General features: G+C 38.1%; 1 protein-coding gene across 1 annotated transcript in view; it reads left to right on the top strand.

Moving 5' to 3' along the window:
* Nucleotides 1-2,074: 2,074 nt before the first annotated feature.
* Nucleotides 2,075-27,082, top strand: part of SCARB2 (scavenger receptor class B member 2) — a 68,879-nt gene continuing 43,871 nt past the window's right edge. Inside the window, exon 1 of the mRNA XM_074228484.1 lies at nt 2,075-2,206. Coding sequence (XP_074084585.1) covers nt 2,090-2,206 — 117 coding nt within the window. The 5' untranslated portion in view covers nt 2,075-2,089. The remainder of the gene's footprint in view (nt 2,207-27,082) is intronic.

Raw genomic sequence — 27,082 nt, 5'->3', positions numbered from 1 at the left:
CAGGGAAAACTTCTCGTAAAAGATACAATTTTTGCGGAGACTTAAAGGAAACCAGAGAGGTCAATAGGCAGAACAGAGGAGGAAAACAGTCCAATAAAATGACTAGATCCAAGTTTGTTGAATAGCTCCGAGGTCAGTGTCCCTGGATTAAAGGGTTCATGAAAGGTAGGAAGAGAATATGTTATTAAGGTCTTTGAGAATGAAACAGTGTTTGTATTTGATTCTGGAAGTGATGGGGAACCATTGCATTTTATTGAATGGAGGTGGGACCGTTGTCTTTTAAGAAAATCACTTTAATGGCTGAATAGGTTGGAGTGGGGAGTGACTTGAGGAAGGCCAACCCATCAGCAGACTATTGCAGTGATTCCGGCATGAGATGTTGAAGGCCTGCTCTAGAGTGTCAGAGGAGAGAAGGGGAGCATATTGGAGAGAGGTTCCAAAGGTGAAAAGGGCAGGCTTTGGCAATAGATTGGATATTTGGGTGGGAGTTGAGAAATAATGAGTACCAGATAACTCAAGGATTGTGAGTTTGAGAGATGGGGAAGATGGTGCTGCCCTCTACAGTGATGCAATATGAATGATAATGTTGACAATTATGATAACAATCAATCTGTTCAATCTAGTAGGAGGAAATTAGATTAAACCATAAAGAAAGAAACCTTTTCTGATCTATTAACCATAATTTCCTTAGGTTAAAAATGAAATATCAAAGTTAGTTTTATAAATGAAGTTTAATTTTCTAGAGACCCCACACCAAAACCCATGGATGGATGGCATCCTTGCAAATGCCAACAAAAGAACTAATTAAACAAACAACATTTATAGAACTTTGACCGAGGATCATACAATTTTGGCGACCAACCAATCAGGTTCCACATTTGTACATCAAAGTGTCGTTGATTACTTTATGATTCTCTACTCCATCCGTAAGGTCTGTTCAGTGGCAGAAGTGACAAAGATCCAGTTAGCCCAGGATCACAGTAATTGAGGAACATTTCACACAGAAAGAGCCTGCCTCCAGATCTGTAACGAAAGACACAGACCTTGTGGCAGAGGAGGACATTCCAAATGTAGAGCACTCAGTTGGAGCTTGCTAGAACAACTTCTGATCAGAAAGAAAGATCAGAAGTGTTTTATTCTAAATTAAACAATATGGCATTAGGCGGATCATCAATTCCTCAATAGCACTTTGCATCTCTCTCCCCACTTTGCCATTATTGTGCATTATAGTTTTTGTATTTATTAGTTTATGAATCAAAAATGTTATCAGGATAATGCTCATCAGGCATTGTACATGTGTCTGTCTGTATATGGAGGTGGCCTCAGGGCTTGAGGAAAAAGCACACGTACACATGCTGATATAATAATGCTTTGTCCTTCCTTCTTGAAGAAGACCATGACATCAGGGAGGTGATGCCACGACCGGCACATGACCTGGATTTGAGTGAGGGGAATACTCTAAGGCACCAGCCTCACTGTCTTCTCCAGAACCATCGGGGTCCAGAGGCCAGATAGGGATCAGGACAACAGGAGATGGCCCCGGATGGGAGGCGGTCTGGGTGAAGTGACCTGCCCAAGGTCACACAGCCAGTACGTGGCAAGTGTCTGAGGCTGGATTCTAGCTCTTGCCCTCTTGAATCCGAGGTCGGGGCTCCGTGCACTGTGCTGCGAGCGGTCCGTATCTCGATATAAACAGATCAATTCAGCTCTCTCTCTCTCACTGTCTCTCTCTTTCTCCCGCCCCCCCCCCTTCCTTTGCCCTCTCCATTGCCCCGAACCCGGCGCCGGGCCTGGGTTCGGATGCTGCAGGGGCGGGGCAGGGAGCCGAGGCCGGGCCCGCATCTCCGGCCGGCCCCCGCGCCGGGCTCGGCTCGGCTCGGCTCGGCTCGGCTCGGGCCGGGCGGCGCCAGCGCGGGCGCGTGACCGCGGGCTCAGCCCGGGCGCCGCCTCCGGCCGCCCCGCCCCGCCCCGCCCCGCCCCGCCGCTCCGCCGCCGCCGCCGCCCGCGCCCCCTCCCCGCGGGCCCCTCCGGCTCCCGAGCCGCGCCGCCGCCGCCGCCCAGGCCGGTCCGCACGGGGCCGGCGCCCGCCATGGCCCGGGGCTGCCTGTACGCCGCGGGCGCGCTCTCCCTGCTCCTGCTGGTCTGCAGCGTCACCCTGCTGGTGGCCCGCGTGTTCCAGAAGGCCGTGGACCGCGCCGTGGAGCAGGTGGGTGAGGCGCCCCCGGGCTGTGACTGCCCGGCCGCCGGGCGGGGCCTGGGCGGGGAGCCGGGGCCTCTGCACACGCACACGCACGGAGACCCCCGCACTGACACGCACAGACACGGAGACCCCCGCACTGACACGCACAGACACACACAGAGACTCTAGGAGTGGTCCCCCGCCCCACGTCCTGATCACACACACACATACACACACACACACACACACACACACACACACACCCTTCCTGCTGTGGTTGTCCTGTCAGAGGCGGCAGCCCCTCTGCCCATCAGCGCACACGCACACACAGTCACGCACAGACCCATGGACAGTCACAGACAGACCCCCCCCCGCACAGTCCCGCAGACACACCCACCCACGCGTGCCCCCTCCTCTTCCTCCTCCTGCTGCAGCTGCTGTCCTGGGGGAGCCGGGAGGCCCCTCGGCCCACGCGCACCCCCCAGACCCACGCACCCCCCACACACGCCCCCTCCGCAGCTGCTCTCCTGCAGGCCGTGGGGGCGCCCCGCATCTTGCTTCTCTGGGGGGGCGGTTCCCCCTCGCCCCCTCTCCCTGTATGTGTCGGCCCCCAGGTAGGGCAATGACGGGGGACAAAGGTGGGGTTTCCACTTCCTTCCTGAGCTTCCTGGCTTCGGAGTCTCCCCTGGTACCTGCTCCCTCCTCCTCCTCCTCCCCGCCCCCCTGCACCCTAACAACAGCCTTCACGCCAACCCTCCCAAAAGCCCCGCCACCCCACCCCACCGCAGAAGGGAGCCAGGCGCGGCCGCCCTAGGGCTTTCTGGTGCCCGCGGGGGGCGCGTGGCTCCGGGCTGCTGACCCCAGGAGGCCGGCGGCATCCGCAGCCCCAGCCCTCTTCTCCAAGCCTCCCTTCGCTTCAAGCGTCAGATTCTTAGTGCGGCTCCAATGCACAGTGAGGTTCCAAACCCCAGGATTTGAGCCCAACCCAAGCCGGGGAAGGAGGCCTGTGCTTCATTTTTCACGAGGCCTCATTCAGCTGAGTCCCCGAGCCTTGGGACCTCTCCAGGATCCACATCACAAAATTGCCGCAAGTGGTTTTGGATTCAGCCTTTCATGACTCCAGCATTAACCACAGGGTCCCACTGCCTCCAAGCCAACCTGGGAAGCAGCTGCCATAAAGATTTATCACCCCCCCCCCCCCAACACACACACTCACAGATCGGAAATTATGTATGGAACCGGCTTCCTTCCTTGGGCAAATCATCTACCTTACCGAAGTGTCGATTCCTTCATCCTTCATACAAGAGTTGGGGTAGATCACCCGTGAAGTGCATCTCTGCTCTAAGTCTCACACACACACACACACACACACACACACACACACACACACACACACACCCCTCTTCCTCCTTCCCTTGCAGCTGTTTTATTGTAGGAGATGACAGTGTCCCTCTAACTTGTTTTGTTGGGGGGAGTCTTCCTAGGGGAAGCAGCTGGGGTGCATTGGTGAAGGATGGATTATGGAGTTCATCCAGAGTGCTGAGAAGCAATGGTATCATATTGTGGTCAGTCGTCTAATAAGGGGAGTCTGGGCTTGAACGTGAGGTTCTAACTTCTGCTTCCCAACTCTCAAAGTCTTCCCAGATCTGTTGGGACAAGTATTTTACTGACATTTTGCACATAAAAATTAAAAAGAATTTCTTAAAGTACCTTAGAAAATCTTCTATTCATTGGGCCCATTTCTTTATAAGTAGGCTCAAGAGATGCTTAGTTGTTTTTTGAGAATTATTTTTTTTAATTTTTAGACAATGGGGTTAAGTGACTTGCCCAAGGTCACATAGCTAGGCAATTAATGAGGCTCTGAGGCCAGATTGAACTCAGGTCCTCCTGACTCCAGGGCCAGTGCCCTATCCACTGCACCACCTAGCCACCCCATGAATTATTCTTGATGGGACATTTCTTGAAGCCCAGCTCTCAGAGCATCTGTCCAACATATCTATTGTGTAACAATGTTTTCCAGTTGTGGGAGAAGTCAGGCTTCAGGAGAGGGGTGCCATAGTGAAAGGAAAGGGTGGGCATCAGTAGCTGGGTTCGAGAGGGCACAGGGGCAGCCCCAACAGTATCATAGTTGAAACATGAAGCAAAACCTTAGTTGTCCATCCTCTGCAATAGTCGTGACTGAAAGCCCATAGCTTGTTTCATAGGAAACTTATAAAGGGCTTATCCCAATGATAGAATTTTTCTTCTTCCATGTTTCAATTTAGGTGGCACAGTGGATAGAGCACTGGTCTTGAAGTTAGGACAGGAGTTGGAATGTGAGCTCAGACACTTGGCTATTACTAGCTTTGTGACCTTGGACAAGTCACTTAACCCTAATTGCCTCACATCCAGAGCCATCTCCAGTCACCCTGATTCATATCTGGCCACTGGACCCAGATGATTCTGGAGGAGAAAAGTGAGACTGGTGACTTAGCACATTCCCCCCTCACTCAAATTCAATTCACAAACTTGTCATGGCATCACCTCCCTTGTCCTGGTCTTGTTCAAAAATGAAGGATAAACATTATTAATTCAGCAAGCATTTATTAACAATCCCTATCATAGTAAGATTTTTATTTAAATTTTTCAATATGACCTAACCAATGTTAAATAACCCCTCTCGTAGTATTTTTAATTACTATTTTATTTTTTCCCAATTACATGTAAAAATTTAACATTCTTTATTTTTGAATTTTGAGTTCTAAATTCTCTCCCTCCTTCACTGAGAAGGTAAGCAATTTGACATAGATTATACATGTATAGTCATGCAAAACACATTTGTAAGTAAGCCATGCTGTGAAAGAAAACACAAACAAAAAACTCCAAGAAACATAAAGAAAAAGTATCTTTGGTTTGCATTGACTCCATCAGTTCTTTCTCTGTAAGTGGATAGCAGTTTTCATTATAAGTCATTCAGAATTGTTTATACTATTGTATTGCTGAAAATAGCTAGTTATTCACAGTAGATCCCATACAATATTGCTGTTACTATGTACAATATTTTCCTGGATTTTCTCATTTCCTTTTGCATCAGTTCCTGTAAGTCTTTCCAGATTTTTCTGAAACCATGCTGCAGTCTTATAACACAATGGTATCCCACCACATTCATATACAATAATTTCTTCAGCCATTCCCCAGTTGATGGGCATCCTCTCAATTTCCAGTTTCTTGCCAGCACTAAGAGAGCTGCTATAAATATTTTTTCTAAGATAGGTTGGTTTCCTTTTCCTTTTTTGTTTTTTTATCTCTTTTGGGATACTAACCTAGTGATGGCATTACTCCGTCAAAGGATATGTATGGTTTGAGCAGCTGTGTTGTGGACAGAGTAGTTAGAGCATTGGCCTTGGAGTCAAGAGACCTTGAGTTTGAATCTGACCTCAGACACTTGACCTTGGACAAGTCACTTAACCCTCCCATCCAGTGTTGTCTCCAGTCATCCTGATTTATATCTGGCCACTGGACCCAGATGGTTCTGTAGGAGAAAAGTGAGACTGGTGACTTAGCACAGCACCTCCTCACTCAAATTCAATTCATGTTCTTGTCTTGGCATCACCTCCCTGATACCATAGTCTTCTTCAAAAATGAAAGGCAGACATTATTATGGCTTTATAGCCCTTTGGACATAGTTCTAAATTGCTCTCCAGAGTGATTGAATCTATACAACTTCACCAATAGGGCATTAGAGGTTTAATTTTCCCATATTCCCTTGAACATTTGTCATTTTCCTTTTCTGTCACAACTATCAAGTTGTGAGGTAGCTCAGTTGTGTTAAATTTACATTCCTGTAATCAGTAGTGATGTAGAACATTTTTTTCATTTAATTATAGATAACATTACTTTGTCTATAAACTGCCTATTCATATCACTTGACCATTTATCGAGAAATAACTTAATTTTTTTGTTTTAGAAATTTGACTCAGTATTTATCAGAGAAAGTTGTTGTGAAAAATATTCTTCTACAGTTTAAAAAGATTTTTTCCATGTTTATCCTATTCTCTCTCTCCTTCCACCAGGTCCATTCTCAAATGCATTTTGCTTCTGACTTTTATCACCCAATCTGCCCTCCCTTCTATCAGCCTCACCCCCTTTTCTAATCCCCTTCCTTCTGATAAAATAGATGTCTACAGTCAACTGAGTGTCTATTAGTCCCTCTTTGAGTCAGTTCTCTCCCCGTATCATAATATTTCAAAATTACAAACTGCTTGCCTCATAACAATCCTGTGAGATGGGCAAGGCCCAAATAAATGTGTTATTTTCATTTTGCAGATAAGGAAAGCTTGGGGATAAGGATGGTTTCAATGATTGTATTTGGATCCCCAGGATGTAGCACAGTGACAAGACTATAGTAGACACTTTAAATGCTGGTTATCTGACTGGTAAATAGCTGAACTAGAAATAAGGGTCTCCTATAATGCAAAGCAAGCAAAAGGCATTGAGTGGAATACAAAGTTCAGAAGGTAATCCCAGTGTTCCAGGAGTTTAGAACAACTATCCTAATGACATCAATCCCTCCAGCCCTAGTTCAACACTTTTTCTTTTATATTCTTGTCCAATCCATGATGCTATTTTATAAAATGTGAACTCTTGTCCTTCAGGGACTGACTGAATTAAACTGACAATACATATTTTCATATTCAGATCATTCCTATGTTCCAGAATGACAGAAATGGAATAATCCCTGCCCTCAAGAATCCTAGGTTCTACTGGAGGATTACTTCACGTAGATAAAGATAAAATAATATAGAGTAATTTTACGAGGGAGAAAGCATTGACAATTGGGAGAATCAGGAAAAGTTTTGGAAGTGGTTCTCAAACCAAACATTGGAGAATTCAGGAGGGATTCTGAAAGTGAGTTAAGGAGAGTGCATTTCAGTCATGTAGGGTATTCTGGTGGCAAAGGCTTGGAACATGGAAGTAGAATATTGGAATTTGAATGAACCAGTGAATGATGAAATGATAAGATTGGAAAGGAAGCAGTCAAGTACATTATGGAGTTTGCATTTTCTCCTGGGGCAATAGATTTTTTTTCCCAGGAAAAAACAATTTGGCAGCTAATTTGGAGGGTGGATTAGAGAGGAAACAGATTTAAAGTCAAATTAAATATGATGTGTGTGTGTGTGTGTGTGTGTGTGTGTGTGTGTGTGTGTGTGTGTGTGTGTGTGAATGGGGAAGGGGAGATCACCTACTTTAGGAAGGATCAGAAATGATGATGGACAGAGCTTCAGGGCTGATTAGTAATGGGATTGGACTATGAGTTGAGAAAGAGGGGGGAAGAGAAAGAGAAGGTGGAAAAGAAGGAGGAAAAAGGGTGAGGAGAGGAGGGAAAAGAAAGAGAAAAAGGACGAGAGGAAGAAAAGGAGGAGGAGGAAGGAAGAAGAAGAAAAAGAAGAAGAAGAAGGAAAGAAAAAGAAAGAGAGAGAGAAAGAAAGAAGAAAAATAAGGATATTTGGAGAAGTTATTGCTTTGGGGTGGAAAGAATATGACTTCCATTTTGGATCCATTGAGTTTGAAATGTTAAAGGGACAACTGAGGAACCTGCCTTTACATCTTTCCTTTTCTTTACAAACCTCCTCTTGAATCACAGATTTGAGTTTTCTAATTTCTCCAAGGTCAATTAGTTGAGGAATTCCTGTTATAATAACCCCAAAATATTCATCCAACCTCTCCTAAAAGATCCACCTCAGCATCTTCTATCAAAGTTGAAATTTCCTTCTCTTTGCAATTTCCAACCATCCTTCTTAGTTCTGTCAAGGAGAACAAGCCTGGTCTCTTCTCCATAAAATCCCTGAAAATACTTATAACTATCATATCCTCCTAAATCTTTCTCCAGACAAATCATTTCTGATCTTTTTAATTCCTCGTTACTTCTTGTTCCATTTTTTAGTTCATGAGCTCGTCACCACTGTGGTCTGGATATTTTTGAGTTTGTCAAAGTCTGCTTAGAATTTGGAACTCAGAACCAAATATTATTCTTCAGATGTAGTCTGACCAAGCAGAGAGCCAAGAGACAATTTTCCTCCCATTTTCTGAACATTGTTAATACAGTCTAAGATCATTTGGATTTTTTTGGTTGCTGTATTAATTCTTTTGACTCACAATGAGCGTGTGACCCCTTGAAACTCCTAGCTCTCTTTCGTAAGAGTTGTTTTGAAGGCATACCTTTCCCATCTTTGTAAATTGTTTAGCTTGTGACCAGCATAAAGACATTGTATAAATGCTTGGTCCCTTCTCCTTATTCCCATGATGTACTTCTGAAATTTTGTTCTTTTTAACTTAACAATAAGGCTTTACATGGATATTTATTAAATTTTTTTTAACTTTGACCCATTATCTTATGCCATTGGAATCTTTTTGAATCTTGACTCTGTCATCCAACATGTTAATCATTCATCTTAGCTTTCTGTCATTTGCTCATTTTGTAAGTATCCCATCTATCCTTTCATTCAAGTTCCTGAAAAAAGTCTTGAACTAGTACAAAGCTAAGCAATATCCCCAAAGTATTACACCAATCATGGCCCATCTTATTTTATTTTATTATTGAGAAATGGATGACTAAGAAATGTTTTCATGTGACTTCATGGATAAAGTATTAAAAATCAGAAGACTTTTTTCTCATTCTTGGTCTCACTAATGACTTCTCAAGGTGTTTGGAGCCCTCTCAATTGTTTTATGTCTTGTTTTTATCATTTACCAAATGGGTATAATATCTCTCCACTTATAACCATTTCATGGGGATAACCAAAGTATCAGTGGAGTCATTTTGGTGAAATGGTTCAAGGGTATTATGAACTTTCTTCTCTATTTTCCTTATTCCAGTCAAGCTGACTTTCCATCATTATCTAAATGAATAAAATTATAACCAGGTAACCCCAGCAACATCCAAAGCCCAGAATGAAAAGAGAGATAACTGTTTAGGGGAGAAGCATGGCAGCTGCACCAAAGGACAGTTTCTCATTGGTCAACTTCCAGGCCCTTTTTCTATTGTTGGTAAAACCAAGAAGGAAACATCCTCAATTTCTGGGGCTAAAAACAAAAGCTTCAACAGATAACTACATACTACAGTGAGTAGAATGCTGAGCCTAGTGAAGAAAAAGTGAGTTCAAATCTAGCCTGATACATTATGAGCTGGGTGAGTTGGCCAAATCACTAACCTCTGTCTGCTTCAGTGTCCACATCTGTAAAATGGGGATAATAATCATGTTTACATTCCTAGGTTGTTTTGAAGATCAAATATGATAAAAACTTAAAATATGCAAACTTTAAAGCTCTCTTTTTATATACTAGTTATTATTATTATTATTATTATTATTTAAATGTAAGGAGGGGAAAAGAAACACTTTAAATACAAAATAGGCATTTCCTATTTTATAAATAATTTAAAACTTGAATATCCTTATTTGCATATTAAGAGGCTTTTAAGACAATTAATTTACCTTTGGGGCACATCCTGCATTCATACATTCCCCCCTAAATACTCATCTTTTTAACATTTTTACTATGAATTGAAACTGATCACCCTAGCTATGTGTGGCACTTTCACAAAAATTGACCATGTATTGGGGCATATAAACCTCACAACCAAATGCAGAAAAGCAGAACTATTAAATGCATTCTTTTCAGATCATAAAGCAATAAAAATAGTTAATAAAAGGCCACGAAAACCCTAGATTGAAAATTAATTAGAAACTAACTGTGCTAAACAAAAAAAGAAGTAGTTCAAAGAACAAATCAGAGAAATAATAAAGAATTTTATCCAAGAGAATGATGACAAAGAGACTTGGAAGGCAGTCAAAGTAGTACTTAGGGGAAATTTTATGTTTTTGAACTTACCTGGTTTACCTTACATCAATAGAATAAAGAGTAGATCAATGAATTGGGTGTGCAACTAAAAAAAAAACACTAGAAAAAGAACAAAAATCCTCAATTAAATACCAAATTTGGAATCCTGAAAATCAAAATCAAATAAAATTGAAAGTAGGAAAATCAATGAACTAAATAAAACTAGGTTTTATGAAAAAAAACAATAAAATAGATAAGTCATTGATTATATAATTTATGAAAGAAAGAAGAAAACCAAATAGTAGTTGTTTAGCTATTTCAGTCATATCCAACTCTTTGTGATACCTTTTGGTGTTTTCTTGGCAAAGGTATTACATTGGTTTACCTATTCCTATTCCTGCTCATTTTATAGATGAGGAAACTGAGGCAAGGAGTATCCACTTTCCCAGGATCACATTGCTTGTAAATGTTTGAGGCCAGATTTCAACTCAGGAAGAGTCTTCTTGACTCCAGGCCTGGTATTCTATCCACTGCCCCACCTAGCTTCCCTGCATCAAAAATTAAAAGCGTGAATTCGCCAGCAATGTAGAAGAAATTAAAGCAATTATTAAGAGTTATTTTTCCCAATTATATGCCATAAGTGTAGCAATCTAAGTGATATGAATAAACAGTTACAAAAATATAAATTGCCTAGATTTATAGGAAATGAAAATCATTAAGTAACCCTATCTTTGAAAAAGAAACTAATGGGTTCCTAGGGGAAAATCCCTAAGACCAGATGAATTCATAAGTGAATTCTACCAAATATTTAAAGAACAATTAATTTCAAGATAGGCAAAAGAGGTATCCTGCCAAATTTGCTTTATGACACAAATGTTATTTTGATACCTAAACCAGGAGGTGCAAAAACAGAGAAATAAAATTATAGACCAATTTCTTTAGTGAATATTGACACAAAAGGTTTAAATAAAATACTAACAAGGAAATTTCAGCAATTTTTCACAAAGGCCATATACTATGATCAGATGGGATTTATAACAGGACTGGTTCAATATTTTGAAAACTATCTGCAATAATTGACTCAAAATCATCAAAAAAATTATGTGGTTGTCTCAATAGATGCAGAAAAAGTTTTTGATGAAATGCAACACTCATTCCTATTAAAATGACTAGAAAACATAGTAATCACAATGTCACTTTCTTTAAAATGATGATCTATCCAATTATAACACATTTTTCATAACAAATAAAGTAAGATCTAAAAAACTGGAAAAATAATAATTGATCATTGGTAGGTTGAACCCATATAATAAAAATGACAATCTACCAAAATTAATTTACTTATTCAGTGTCATATCAATCAAACTACCAAAAATTATTTTATAAAACTAGAAAAAAATAATAGCAAAATTCATGTGTTTGAAGAAAAGGTCAAGAATATCAAGGGATCAATGAAAATAAAATTGTGAAGAAATGTTGTCTAATGGTACCAGATTTCAAACAGGTAAAAAGTAGTGATCATCAAAACAATCTGATATTGGCTAAGAAATAGAGTAGCTGATCAATGGAATAGATTAGGTACACAATGCACAGTAGAAAATGACCATAATAATGTGATAAACTGAAAGATGCAAACTTTTGGGGTAAGAACTTATTTTGTCAAAAATCATTGGGAAAACTGGAAAGCAATTTGGCAGACACTGAGTATAAACCAACATCTCACATTCTGTGCTAAGATAAGATTAAAATTAAGAATTTTAGACCTTAAGGTGATTTCATAAGCATTTTGGGAGAATGAAACATTTTACCTGTCAGATATATGGATAAAGAAAAAATTATGACTATATAGGAGCTAGAGAGCGTTATGGGATGTAAAATGAATAATTTTGATTACATGGAATTAAAGATTTTGTACAAATAAAATTAATGCAGCCAAGATTAGAATATGGGGCAAAAATGTCATTGCAAGTTTTTCTGATAAAGACCTCATTTCTCATAGAGAACTGAGTCAAATTTATTAGAATATAAGTCACTCCCCAGTTGATAAGTTTTCAAAGAAACCAGCATTTTTTAGAAATCAAAATTATTTGTAGTCATTTGAAAAAATCCTCTAAATCACTATTGATTTAGAGAAATGCTAAAAGAGCTCTGAACTACCACACCTTTCAGATTGGTTGCCAATAAAGAAAAATTACAAATGTTGAAGTGCAAACTAGGGAATACTAATGCAATGTTGAAACTGTGAACTGATGCAACTATTCTGATGAAGACATGCCATGCTGGGCAGTCCTTTGCCAGTATCTCTATGTTACACAATCAGTTCCAAAGTTCACAAGAGAGGCCTTGAAAGTCTCCTTGTATTGCTTGCCCTAGAGCGCTTGTCCTATAGAATCCTCCATAAAATAGTTTGTGGCAAGTATATGTTGGCATTCAAACAATTTGGCCAGCCCTTCAGAGTTATGCACTCTACCGTAAAGTTTGAATGCCCAAGGTAACATAGTTAGTAAATGATGGAGCCAGGCTTCAAAACCAAATCTGACTTCTGGATTCTTCTGTCTAAATATCTCTCTGTCTCTCTGTCTCTTTTTTTTCTTTAGGGATAGCTAGTGTAACATGAAGATCAAAGGGTCAACTGCAAGGGATTAACCCCATTGATGGAGATTGATGATTATTGATGAGAAAATTTATAGAGGAGACAGAAAGGTCTTCTTACTTTGAAAGACAAAAATTGACATTTGCTTCATTTTGGTTTCTCAAGGCAGTTAAAGCAAAACCTGGGTTTGGTATTTCTAGAAAATTAGTATTCAGAGAAATGATACAATGAAATTTATTGTTATGTATCATAGCAAGTGAAGATGTTTGTCATTCATACTTTTTAAATTTTACTTTTTATTTAAAGCAATGGGGTTAGGTGACTTGCCCAAGGCCACACAGCTAGGTAATTAATTTAGTGTATGAGACTAAATTTGAACTCAGGTACTACTGACTCCAGGTCCGGTGCTCTATGTACTACTCCACCTAGCTGCCCCACAATTCATTCATTTTTTTTTTAGGTTTTTGCAAGGCAAATGGGGCTAAGTAGCTTGCCCAAGGCCACACAGCTAGGCAATTATTAAGTGTCTGAGACCGGATTTGAACCCAGGCACTCCTGACTCCAGGGCTGGTGCTTTATCCACTGCGCCACCCAGCCTCCCTAAATCGCTTTCCTATAAATCACATTTATCTTTGTGCCATTATTACCTTTTGTTTCTTCCTAATTGAATGTAAACTCTTTAAAGGCAAGCTACTGTTTTCTTTTTGTCTTTGTATTTCCAGAACCTTGTATAAGGGCTGTCCAATCTTTTAAAAGTTTGTATTGAAACAATAGACAATATATTTTGATTTGCCATTGTAGTAAGAGTTCTGCAGTAACCTGATTTCATTTACTAAAGCATTTATTAAACCCATGGGGGGTCACATTTTGAACAGTCCTGCCTTATTTAATATCTAACATTTGATTAAACTGTAGTAAAGACTTCTTTAATAAATAAATGAATTTATTCTTCTAAAGTCTTGGAGATAGTTGAGTTCTATGATAATTACTGTGAATATTTTTAATTCACTCAAAAGTATTTTTTCCCCAGTCCTAACTTCTACAACTCTCATCTCCATCCAAACCACTTTCTCTTGACAAATGGGGCAGACTTGAATCTAAGGACAGGAAACAGGACACCAAAAATAAGAACTTCTGTGCAAGCGTATGTAATAAATTCCAAGATTTTAATTAAATTAAGATTGGAAAAGTGTACTCTGTAAATCTTATTTTTTCCCCTTACTTTTGCAGGTTTGTTTGTTGTTCCCTTTTATTTTGGGATCTCTTTCTGGGGGTGAGTGATGGATTCTTTCAAGTATTATTGTATCTTTTCCTTCTAGGATATTAGAGCAGAGTCATTAGTTTCCATAATTTTTAGGGTTTTGTTTTCTTCAGTTGACTCTTGTGTTTCCTTTTCCAATTAGTTAATTTTACTTTTAGAGGAGTTGATTTATTTTTCTATTTGGAAAATTTTGTTTTTAAAGTTTAGTGAATTTTTCTTAATTCTCCTGCATGACTCATTTCTTTTTTCCAATTTTTCTTCTTCCTCTCCTCTTTGGTTTTTAAAATCCCTTCTGAGGTCTTCCAAGAGGTTTATTTGGGGATTGAGATCAATTCAAAAACCCCTTTGAGGCTTCACATGTAGGCATTTTGTCATTGCTTTTCTTTTCTGAGATAATGTTTTTATCATCCCTATCAGAGTAGTAGCTTTTTTTATGATTGGTGCTTTTTTGGATTTTCTTTTTTTGCTCATTTTGATAGTTTCTTCTGGTGCAAAAGGGACACATTCCCAAGCTTTTTGTACTGGGACTTGGGGAAGTCTGGTCCTTGGCTTACTTTTTGCCTATCATGTTTTAGGTGTCACTGGTTTGTTCCCGCATTAGGTTTGCCCAATCCAATCTTGCCTGTTACATCAGCATTCCCTAGGATTGAACTTTGTCATCTAAATTGAGGTTGAGACCTTCATTGTTGGCCTGCTGGGCCCAGACCTGAGCTGTGCTGTGGCTAAGAGCCTCCCACTGACTTTTCAGCTTTCCCTTCCACACTGGATCATATTCCCCTTTTATCCATGTGAGACAGACCTTTACTAAAATTCTTCTATGATATCTTGAATTGAGAACTTGTTTCACTTTGGGTTTTTGTGGGCTTTTCAAAGGATTGGTTTATTTAAAGTTTTGGGAATCTCTGGCCTTGTGCCGCCATTTTGGCTCCACCCCTAGAAGTCCTGTTGCCCTACTTTAAAAAAGAAAGGACTTTTGACCTTTTTTGCCTCTCCTGAACTTGGGGGAGGTTGGAGGGGGGAGAAAATAGATGCTTGTCCAGAGTCCACGTAAAAACAATGGATCTGGAACAGAGATAGTGATGGAAACATTCAAAAGGGAGAGAGGTCAAGACAGGTGGGGATCTAGAGCTTCTTCCGTTTGGGCAATCCTTTGCTCAAGATGTTCTATCTGAGTTTCCCAGCAGTATAACATTATGACACTAGCACTATGGTGGCTAGGAAAAAGATTCAGGTTCTATATCTAAAGTGGGGACAACTTGCATCAGCTGCCTCATAGGGTTGTTACTAAGAAAATGCTTTTTAAACCTTAAAATGATGCATAAATGTAAATTACTTGTAGCATCAGTGTTCCCTCCATTCTACAATTCTACATTCCACAACATAGGGAGAATTGTTATTTTTAATGTATTGACATCCTATCCATGAGCATTTATTCTTCATTTATTTAGGCCTGTCTTTATTTCTGTATAAATAATGACTGGAAAAAGAGGTAACTAGATTGCACAGTGGATAGAATATGAGGTTCAGAGTCAGTAAGAGCTGAGTTCAAATGCAGCCTCAGATACTTAGTATCTGTGTGACCCTGAGCATGTCACTTAATTTCTGTACTCCTCAATTTTCTCAACTGTGAAATGGGAATAATAACAGGACCTATTTTATGGAGTTACTATGAGGACCAAATATGTCACTAGTTGCATTGATATGGTTCTTGTGTATATCTTGGTAGGTAATTTTCTCCAAAATATATACATTCTATCATTATTTTAAATTAAATTCCTCTTTCTGTTTCTTATTGCTAGGTTTAATTGATATTATAAAGAAATGCCAGTAATTTCTGTGTCTTATTTTATATTTTGCAGCTTTGCTGAAGTTATTGTTTCCATCTTTCAAGTTATCCCTAGAGTTCTTTAAGAGCAATATCATCTGTTCTGCAAAAAGGAATAGTTTGGTTTCTTCTTTATCTATGCTTATTCCTTCAATTTGTTTTTCCTGTCTTATTTGTTATACTTAGCATTTCTAGTATCATGCCAAATAAAAGCAAATTCATCCTTGCTTTACCCCTAATATTATTATAAAGTAATCTAGTTTGCCCCATTATATAAAATAAGAGTTTTAGATTTTAGGTGTGTACTATTTGTCATTTTAATGAAAGGTTGATTAATTTCTATGTTTTCTAGTTTTTTAAAATAGAAATTGGTGTTGTATTTTATAAAAAGCATTTTCTTTCTATTGATATGTTAAAAAGATAGTATGAACAGCCCACTAGGAGAGTATTAATCAATGGGCAAATATTAACCTGAAGGAAGATCCCCCCATGACATGCTGTAACTTTTGTTCTAACCCTATTCTTTTCAACAATTTTATCTATGATTTGGATGAAGATCAAATTTACAAATGAGGGATATGAATGAAATGAAACATGAGTAAATGAATAGAAGGGACAGCTAATGTCATATGTGTTCAGAGAGGGGCCACCACCTGGTAATGGCTACACCCATAGAATGTGGCCTCTATGAAAGGAAAACATGTATAATTATCACTTATAATTATAAGTTTAAAATGTAATTATATTTCTAGAATGTAATTATATATGTATAATTATATTTATATTTTAAATTATACTTTGAAAACTAATTATGCAAAATTACTGTTTTAAGATATTTACTATGAAATCATTTTTATTTTTCTTCTCATTAAATTAATTATGATTCATCAAAAATATAGCATAAGCATGTGGTATATGCATCAGGGCATCTCACATATTTTAGAACATTAAACTTATATTTTTTTATTTTGACACACTAACAATCTAGGGTTCTTTTAGAAGTAAGGGAGTAGAGCTGGAAAAAGTCAAAGAAGGAAGGATAGACTCAGGAGTCAGTGATGAAAAGAAGGGATAATTCTCTTTTTTTTTTCCTGCCCCTCCATCAAACAAAAAAAAAAACATCATGGTAACCAGAGGGGACTCCTATGACAGCAGACTATGGGTATCCTAATGGAGCATATGATCCCTTAATACTCCAGATAGCTAATTTGAGTTCTATAAAAGATTTTCAGTTGGACTTCTAAGTTAAGCAAACACACAAGTCTGACAGAACAGCTGATCTTCACCAAAGCCAGCTAAACTTGTCTTCTTAAACAAGTAAACAAAATTACTTCCTCATTTAGCAACTCTCTCTTTCTATTCCCTATTCCAGGAAAACATACTTTCATTGGTCTCTTTTAATGTAATCTTTCAGTCCCTTTCAGTTCAACAATGTGTTAAATGTTGAGAAAGCTGCAAAAACCAAAATGAAAATAGTCCCTTTCTTTGAAGATAGGGAATATAGGGAGGAAGTGGGGGAAAGGTGTGGAGGGGGGTGACTGTGAACCCAGATAAATAAGTAGAGAAATACATAAAAAATCAAGAATGGGCTAATAACTGCAGGAATTAGGAAAGGTGACATTTCAACAGAATCTTGACAGGGGATTTCTAGGAGCCTGTAGAGGTGAGGGGGAAGTGCTTTTTAGGTATGACATATGGTTTCATTAAAGATACAAAGACAAGCAGTGGCATATTGTAGCCAGAGAAACAATCATTGGCACCAGACTTGAAGGGCTTTATATATGCTAGACAGAGGAGTTAGTATTTTATTTTGGCAGGAAAATGGAGCCATTGACTCTTGTTAGGAAGAGTGAATATGGACATGCTTTGTATTACTGAAGATGTATTATCTATATCAAATTCCTTGCCAAAGAGAGAAGAATTTAGAACTCAAATTTTTCAAAAATGAATATTACAAAATATTGTTTACATATATCTGAGAAAAAATAAAAAAAGAAAAAAGCAGGAGTGATATGAGGTCATAGAATTTTGGAGCTAAAAGGTATCTTAGAAATTAGTCTAGAAATTAGTGCTTGTACTAATTTATCTCATGCAAAGAGTCCAGGGTATTGTCTTATTAGCACAAATATATTTGTAATGAATCCATCATATCTATTTGAATGAATAAGACCCTGCATATAAATCAATAGTTCTTTTTTTAAAAAAATTATGTTTTGTTTCACCTTCATTTCTAAGTCTTACCTCCCCAGAGAATATATCTACCCTTCTCTCATAATAAAAAATTTTTTAAAAAAGAGGGGGGCGGAGAAGCAATTTAACAAAACTAGGCAATACATTGGCCTAGATTTTTGTAAAGTTTATCATTCCCCACCTTTTCTGCTTTTGATCACCTCCTTTTTGTTTGAGAACCAAGCTTATCATTATATATTACAGAGTTCAATTTGAGGTTCTGTTGTCATTGTTTTCATTTCCATTGTAGTAACCATTGTGTTGTATTGGTTTTCCAGTTCTGCTTACTTTACTCTGAATCATGTCATAATTTTGAAATTTCCTATTTCTATTTCATTCACGTTCTATAGTTTATTTAGCCATTCCTAATCAAGAAATATTTACTTTTCTCCAATTCTTTATCTTTGGATAAAGATAACAACATTACAGTTCTAAAATCATAGGCCAGATTCATGGAATTCGACAACTTCGTGTAAGAGAGTTTATGAATTTAAATAATCTTCTTTCTCTTTTTAAAAATCTTAATAGTATTTTTTCAATTACATGTAGAGATAACATTCAACATCAATTTTAAAAAATATTCTCCCTCTCCCTTTCTTCTCCCCATCCAAGACAGCAGGCACTCTGATATAGATTATACATGCACAGTCATGTTAAACATTTTCATATTAGTCATATTGTAGAAGAAGAATCAGAACAAAGGGGGAAAATTATAAGAAAGAAAAAACAAAAAATATAAAAAGTGAAAACAGTATGCTTTGAGCTACATTCAGACTCCATGATTCTTTCTCTGAATATGGATATTTTCTATCTCAAATCTTTTAGAATTGTCTTTGATAATTGTATTGCTGAGAAGAGCTGAGTCTGTAATAGTTGATTAATATACATTATAGCTGATGCTATATCCAATGTTCTTCTGGTTCTGCTCACTTCACAGCATCATAATTTCTTTTTTTCTTTTTGTTTTTTGCAAGGCAAGGTCACACAACTAAGTAAGTGTCTGAGATCAGATTTGAACTCAGATCCTCCTGGCTCCAGAGCCACCTAGCTGCCCCCTCATCATTTCTTATAGAACAGTGGTGTTCCTTTACATTCATACACCATAACTTATTCAGCTGTTCCTCAATTGATAAGCATCCCCTCAATTTCCAATTCTTTGCTACCACAAAAGGAGCTGCTAAAAAATATTTTTGTACATGTGATTCTTTCCCCCCTTTTAATGATCTTTTTTAGGATACAGTCTTAGCAGTGGTATTGTTAGATCACTGTTCTATAGTCCATTGTACAGAGTTCCAAATTGTTCTCTAGAAAGTTTGGATTAGTTCTCAACAGTGCATTAGTGCTCCAGTTTTCCCATATCCCCTCCAATATTTATCATTTTCCTTTTCTGTCATATTAGCCAATCTGATAGATATGAATTAGTACCCCAGAGTTGTTTTATTTTGAAACTTTCTAATCAATAGTGATTTAGAGCACTGTTTCATATGATTATAGTTAACTAATTTCTCCATCTGAAAACTGTTCCTATCCTTTGACTATTTACATAATGTGCTTTTTCAAAGATATGAATGGTGTATATGTTTAAAGAGATTTAAAACTGCTGATTGCCATGAATGGAATAGTTCTAAATCTTTTCAAGTTTGATGACCTCTTTCTGAAAATGGGTCTGGGAGCTGTACTTTACTACTTCCTCATCATTGTGCATTGGCTTCTCCGGTTTCCTTTTAATTCTAGCTAAAATCCTATTTTCTGCAAGAAACCTTTCCTCATTTTTCTCTCCCTCCCCACCTCTTGCCCCATCCCAGACTAATATCTTCCCTCTGTTGACTGTTTCTATCTTATCCTGTATATACTTTGTTTGTATGGAGTTGTTTGTTAATATTTTGTCCATTTTTTGAAGAAGACCACGATATCAGGGAGGTGATGCCATGACAAGTGCATGAGTTGGATTTGAGTGAGGGAGGGCTATGCTAAGTCACCAACTTCACTTTTTCCTCCAGAACCATCTGGGTCCAGTGGCCAGATATGAACGAGGATGACTGGAGATGGCCCTGGATACAGGGCAATTGGGGTTAAATGACTTGTCCAAGGTCACACAGCTATTACGTGTTAGAGGCTAGATTCAAACTCCTGTGCTTCTGATTCCAAGCCAGTGCTCTGGACAGCTTGGAGACACAGTGGATAGAGCACTGGCCTTGGAGTCAGGAGGTGGGAGTTCAAATCCACCCTCAGACTCTTGCCACTTATGTAAGTTGTGTGACCTTGGGCAAGTCATTTAACCCTGATTGCCTCATATCCAGGGCCATCTCTGTTGGCTCCAGATGGTTCTGAAGGAGAAAATGAGGCTGGTAACATCCCTCCTCACTCAAATCCAATTCATATGCTCATCATGGCATCACCTCCCTGATATCCTGGTCTTCTTCAAGAATGAAAGACAAACAGTAACAAATGTAATTGTTTGCATGCTGACTGCCCCATGAGACTGTGAGCTCTTTCAGAGTAACGACTGCATAGGGTTTTTTCCTTCATTTGTTTTAGCCTTTTTATGTATCTCCAGTGCTTCACACAGTCACGGATATATATAGTAGGTGCTTAACTAATACTTAATGACTATCGGACTGATTTGACATCATACTAATAGACTATCTATTAGCAGATTATAGTCGCATATTAAAAAATGCTAGTATATTCATAGTTTTTTAGGCAACCTAACCAGAGACCACCATGAAACAGCATCCAGGGAGGTGCAGATAAAGTCTTGCCCCTGACCTCGGTCAATCAAGTCTTGTTTTTGTGACCTTTTTGGAAAAATCTAATCTAATCTTCAGGTAGTTTGATTCAGAGCAAAGGAATGGAGAACTCTGGACTGGAATCAGGAAGGTTCATGCATTCAAATATGACCTCAGATACTTACTAGCTGTGTGACCCTGGCGAAGTCTCTTAACCATGCTTGCCTCAGTTTTCTCACCTATAAAATGAGTTGGAGAAGGAATGGCAAATCACTCCAATATCTTGGACAGTCAGAAAGAGTCAGACACAATTTGAAATGACTCAACAGTAGCAGCCTAACCCATGTTGAGGGAAGGGAGGGAAGAATGAATACTGGGTCCAGTCAGAAATGGGGAAAATAGCTTGCCTAGGTTGAGCGTTGCTTTTTATAGCCCCTAAGTTCCTCCCAGAAACAAAGGACCAACTTTCTAAGTTTGAATTTCTTTTGGTAATGCTGTACGACTTTGAGTCATGGAATACTATTGTGTCTGGGCAGTGAAAAATGCTGGTCATTCCAAGGACAATGAAGTGCTTCATGGTGGGCATGAATAGGCTGAAACATTTGCGGACTTGCAGAGAAGTAAGGCAAAGGGCATCTTCAGGAGACAAAGATGACATAAGGAATAGAGAGTTGGTCAGTGAAGCAAAACCATCCCTGAATTCTAGAAATTGCAAAGCAGGTGCCATTCTATATTTCATTTGGAAGTTCCAACAAAGAGATCATGTCTGTCTGTCTGTCTCCCCAGGAAAGAAGGTATAGTGAGAGAGATAGAGAGAAGAGATAGGTAAGCCTCAGCTGTTTAATCAAATGCCAAACTATGTAATCCTCTTGATAAATCCCACTTAATCACTTGACAATATTTCCTGCCTCATGACAGCCTACATTATAGCCTCTAGACAGAATCCTTCCCCCCACAATTGCTTCCTGCCAAGGTTCCATCATTACTTAAGCAACTATGATCAAAGACCTGATACATTGAATTTTTCTCCTCCCAATAAAATGTCCGTTGTAGGACAGAGCACTTAGTTATTTAAAGTGCTCCTCTGTTTTATTAGAATGAATGGGAAACCCAACAAGTCACAGACATTTGTTATTAAGGATTATGTGCCACAGATACACAGACTGACAAAAACTAGGCTCTAAAAGTTCCCAGTCTAACAGAGGAAACAACATAAAAGCAACTATATAGAAACAAAATATAGATAGGTATAGATATCAATAGGATACATTGAAAATCATCTTTAGGAAAAGCATCAAGATTGCTAACTTTCAGAGGCAAAATATTAATTCTAATACAATACTCTATGTTTGGACATCAGCCTTCAAGAAAGTTTTATTTAATTTAATACTAAATCTACACCCAAGCCATTTCTATCTTGGAGAGGGACTTTCTAAACTGCCATAGTCCCCCTTGTTCTCTGACATGACTGTTAAAGATTATTTTAGGTAATATTTGTAGAAATATTGAACAATGAAAAGATGTCATATATAGATATACAAGAATTGAGCAATCATATCTCTTTCTGCTTCAATTCTTAAATAGTCTTAAATAGTTCAATAGATGGGTACTGGAAGAGGGACAAGACTAGTTAACTTGACTAGACTTCTTATCTTAGTTAAATTTCTTGTTCCCAACCTTAATCCATTCACTTAATGAAAGCCTTTTTGTCTTTCACCTATCATCCATGTTTCCAAGCACGGGCTTTACAGAAAGATATTTATAAATACTTTTGGTTTTACTAAAAATGAAGTTGATTTTAAATATATTAACATAATTATACAAATTAGGTAATTTTTTTAAGTAATTAATTTTGTATTTTAATCAACTTGACTTAAACATTGGTCAGTTCTTCTAAATATTAATTGCTTCACTCACTTCAAGTTTAATGGAAACATGTACTGGCCTCAAACATTTAACATTTTCACTGGCTTTCCCTTAGGCCCTCCTCATTTCTACCTTCTTAGTCCCCTGGCTTCCTTCAAGTCTTACCATCTATCTTCCTTTTGAGGCTACCCCAAATTTGTCCTTTATATTCAGGTTGTCCCAAAAATCTTCTATTAAAGCTTAAAACTATAGGGAGAACCTGGATCTTATTTATGTGTCTGTTGTCTCTGTCATTACACTATAAACTCCTTGAGGATGGAAAGGAGAGAAGAAGAAGAAAAGAAGGAGAATAAAAGAAAAAGGACAAGAAGAAGAAGGAGGAGGAGGAGGAGGAGGAGAAGCAGAAGCAGCAGCAGAAGAAGAAGAATAAGATAATGATGCTGCTGATGCTAATGATCCAATTATCTAAGATTGAATTATAGATATAGATGTGTAGTGGATTTACCAGAGGGAAAATACTGAGCTGAGGCTGGATGGTATCTTGTTGGGGATGTGCCCTTTAAATTTGAGAGGTTGTGATTCTGGAAAAAGTAACAAAGCTTGAATACTTGATTTCTTCTGTAATTTGTTTATCCTTCTTAGGTAAAGTTCTCCCAAGAGAACTTTGGACTGTTAGACTTTGTGGGTGACTGCACGAATTCTCAATTTATATTTAATTATTCATTACTCTAAAGACCATCCTTTGGTCTTTTGTGGCCTAAAAGCTGCCCAAGAACCAGAAGCAGCTGTCCTAGGTGCCTAATGCTACTCCCTAAGTGATTACTATTCCATTGGGAAATCACATGAACGGGGAAATTCAGGATCATTAGCTCAGACAGTAGCTGCCCTAGAAGGCAGCTGAAGGCTGCCAGAAGACAGGCTGAAGATTAATCCAGAAGGGTCCTAGACCCATTGCCTTGCATGAGTAGACATAATTCAAGAGCCATCATGGGATGACTATCAGGGAAAGCCATCATGGGATGGCTTCCTGCCTTAGGATACACTTTTGTTACTAGACTGAGCCATAGAAACTTTACAGTAGCTAGAAAAGTATTTTGTCTCTCATGCTTAAACTTGTTTTGCTCTATATATAATTAAACTTAAGCAAGCCACTTGATGATAGCATTTATGTAATAATTTAAGATTTATAAGATATTTTATACGCATCATTTCATTTTATCCTCACAATGACCCTAGGGTAACACATGATACATTTATAAAATTGATTTGCTATTTACCATTACCATTATTATTATTGTTATTATTATTATTATTACTCTGATAAATGTTATGATCAACCTTGTGAACATCAGCCTCTCTAAGAATAATCTACCAACTTGATTCTTAAAACTCCCAAGAGTCATCTCTCTCAATGAAGGGAGACCTTGAGTCTTCCTCCAAGATGGCTTTCTGACAAGTGTCATTCCTCAGCACTGCTTTCAAATAATACAGTATACTCATGCTTCCAACTTTGGAGAATAGAGAAGTCTATCCTGGTCCCCACCCAGGAATAATTGGCTGATGAGTGGGGTACCAGAAAACCAATGTGGGTTTTTATGATTCTGGCTAAGGGAATTTACAAATTATATCCAAATTCTTATTGGTGGAATCCTTGGAAACATTCCAAATTGGCACAGTTCCCCTTGTCCTCTAATGATTGCTAAAGATTAATTTAGGCAATATTTGAGGAATATTGAACCATGAAATGATGTCACACATGGATATTCAAGAATTGATCAACCATCTCTCTCTCTCTCTCTCTGACCTTCCTCCAGAGTGACTGCTCTTAAAGAGGTCAATAAATGGGTATTAGAGGAAGGACTTATGATAAAATATAACTATCAGTCAAAGTTAGTATCATTAGCAATTAATTACTAGATTTGGAGGACACATGCAGACAGTGGTGATTTACTAAATCAGTGGGACATGTGTTACTGGTAATTGTTTACCAAATTTGTGGGACACACATCATAGCCAAACCATGTCACTCAAGTGTTTATCTTATTATAGAAAAAAAAAATTAGTCACAAAATGGAGACTGAAAACAAAATGGAGTTACTCAGCATATTTATTCCTACTAGCCCTGGGAGGTAGATACTATTAATATGAAACCCACTTTATAGATGAGGAAACTGAGGCTATGAGAGGTAAGTGACATGCCCAGGATCACATAATTAATACGTTTTTGAGGCAGAATTTGAACTCAGGTCATCCTGACTCCAAGTCACACCTTCCCTTCCCCTCCTTCCGAACTCTAGGCACCTAGACTTTTTGAGGTGGCCAAATGGAAAGAATAATATAGCTGCTCACAACCCTTAGGTGAACTGAGAGGAATCTACTCTAATCCTTCTGGACCACTCTGCTTCTCATCTGTCCTACCATTGTATTGTAATGCCCTTTGGCCTTGTCACACTAGATCACAGGAACTGTCACCTGAGTGACAAAACAATGTTTTGCCCTTTGGCCTAAAGAGTTTTTCCATTTACCCTGTAATTGAACTCTATTATGCACTGTCTCTCCCATACAAACTATGAGCTCATTGAAAGTAGGAACTGTCTTATCTCTTTGTATCATTAGCACTTAGGACATAATAAACACTTAATAAATGACTTTTTATTCATTCACAATGAAAGAGTTGAACTGCATAGTCTCTAAAGTTCTTTTAAAAGTATAAATCTTAGGGGTGGCTAGGTGGAGTAGTGGATAAAAGGTTCAAATTGGGTCTCAGACACTTAACCCCATCTGCCTTGCAAAAAATAAAAAGTACAAATCTTTTGAGTGCAGTGCCACAATATTATAACTGAAGAGGACTTGTCATATTTTAGTAATCTGTGGGTGTCTCACCTTGATTTTTAATTTGCTTTTAAATTAGAGAATTTACCACATGCACGAAAATATTCATAGCAGTTCTTTTGTTGTGTCAAAAAAATTGGAAATTGAGGGAATGACCATCAATTGGGGATAAATTGTGGTAAATGATTGTAATGGAATACTAGTGTACTCTAAGAAATAATGAGCAGAAAGATTTCAGAAAAATCTGGAAAGATTTATATTAACTGATGCTGAATAAAGTGAGCAGAACCAGGAGAACATTGTACCTAGTAACAGCAACATTGCGTGATGATCAACTATGATAGACTTAGCTCTTTTCAACAATTAAGTGATCCAAGACAATTTCAAACCCTCCTGTGATGGAAAATGCTATCCACATTCAGAGAAAGAACTGTTTTCCCTTTTTCATGTTTGTTTTTTTCTTTCTTGTGGTTTTTCCCTTTTGTTGTGATTCTTCTTTCACATCATGACTAATATGGAAATTTTTTTAACATGATTAGACATGTGTACCTTATAGCAGATTGCTTGCTGTCTTGGGGTGGGAGAAAAATTTGAAACTCAAAATCTTACAAAAATAAATATTGAAAACTATCTTTTTATGTAATTGGGAAAAAATTACTATTAAATGAAAAAATAAAATAAATTGGAGAGTTTAGGACTGTTCTGGAAAAAACATCAGTCTTCAGAGTGAACAAAAACTTGGGCTATAATCTTGTCTTTAATAGTAGTAGTTACATGACAAGGTAGTTCACCTTTCTAAGCCTAAGTATGGAATGAGGAAAATAATATTCTCTTTATCTGTGAGCAAAGGCATAGTGAAGGTACCTGGTGAGCCTTTCTGAGCCAGTTAAATTTTAGTCATGATTATTCTGGAACTCCATTCTGTTACTTATCTGACATTATTACTTCAAGTCAGTCAGGTGTTATGATTTTCTTAACCTTGCATCGTTCTCTGAAGAGGTTAGTTCACCAAAAAGGAAAAAGAAACTGTCTTGAAATAATGGTGAATATGAGTCACCCTTTACTTCTGCTAAAGTGACTCAGGTTTAGAATAATTAGTCTTTGTTTCAATGGGTTTGGTTTTTTGTTTTGTTTTTCGTCAGAAAAGCTTTGGGCAGATACAATTAAAACCAGCTTAGCTTCCAAGGCTTGGAGCTGATGACACAAGCGAAAGAAAATGTTTCCTTCTTAGTTTAAGTGGCTTGAAATTGGAGATACAAATCAGTCTGGAAGCTCCAGGGACTGAGTCCTCAATTTTTCTGACTCCAATTGAGTCAATTGGTGACTTGGCTTAACCCTCTCTTTCCTCTTCAATAAAACTCGAAAATTGATTATCTAAAGATGCCTTGATTTTTGAAAGTTTTTATTCATTTTGAACTTAAATACAAAAAAGAAAAAGAAGTATTTCTATATACATAGAAAGATGATTCAATATGAAACTGTTAATTTCATGTTTACTTAAAAACCCACATAAATGCTTACACATTATTTTCAAAGCTACTCTGCCTCCTTCTGAGTTTTCTTTTGTTCTCTGCTATACATTTAAAAAAAATTTTTCAAAGCCTTGATTTTAGAGGTTCATAAAATTCTGTTGCTTCTATGATGATGTTGACTTTTTTAGTATTCCCTAAAATTCTTAGATGGAGTAAAAAAATTGAAAAAAGTTGAAAAAAATGAGAAAAATTGAAAAAAAAACACAGAATCAGCTACT

This window comes from Macrotis lagotis, chromosome 3 (genome assembly GCF_037893015.1).
Source record: "Macrotis lagotis isolate mMagLag1 chromosome 3, bilby.v1.9.chrom.fasta, whole genome shotgun sequence".
Taxonomy (NCBI): domain Eukaryota; kingdom Metazoa; phylum Chordata; class Mammalia; order Peramelemorphia; family Peramelidae; genus Macrotis; species Macrotis lagotis.
This window is presented reverse-complemented; position numbering and strand designations above follow the sequence as displayed.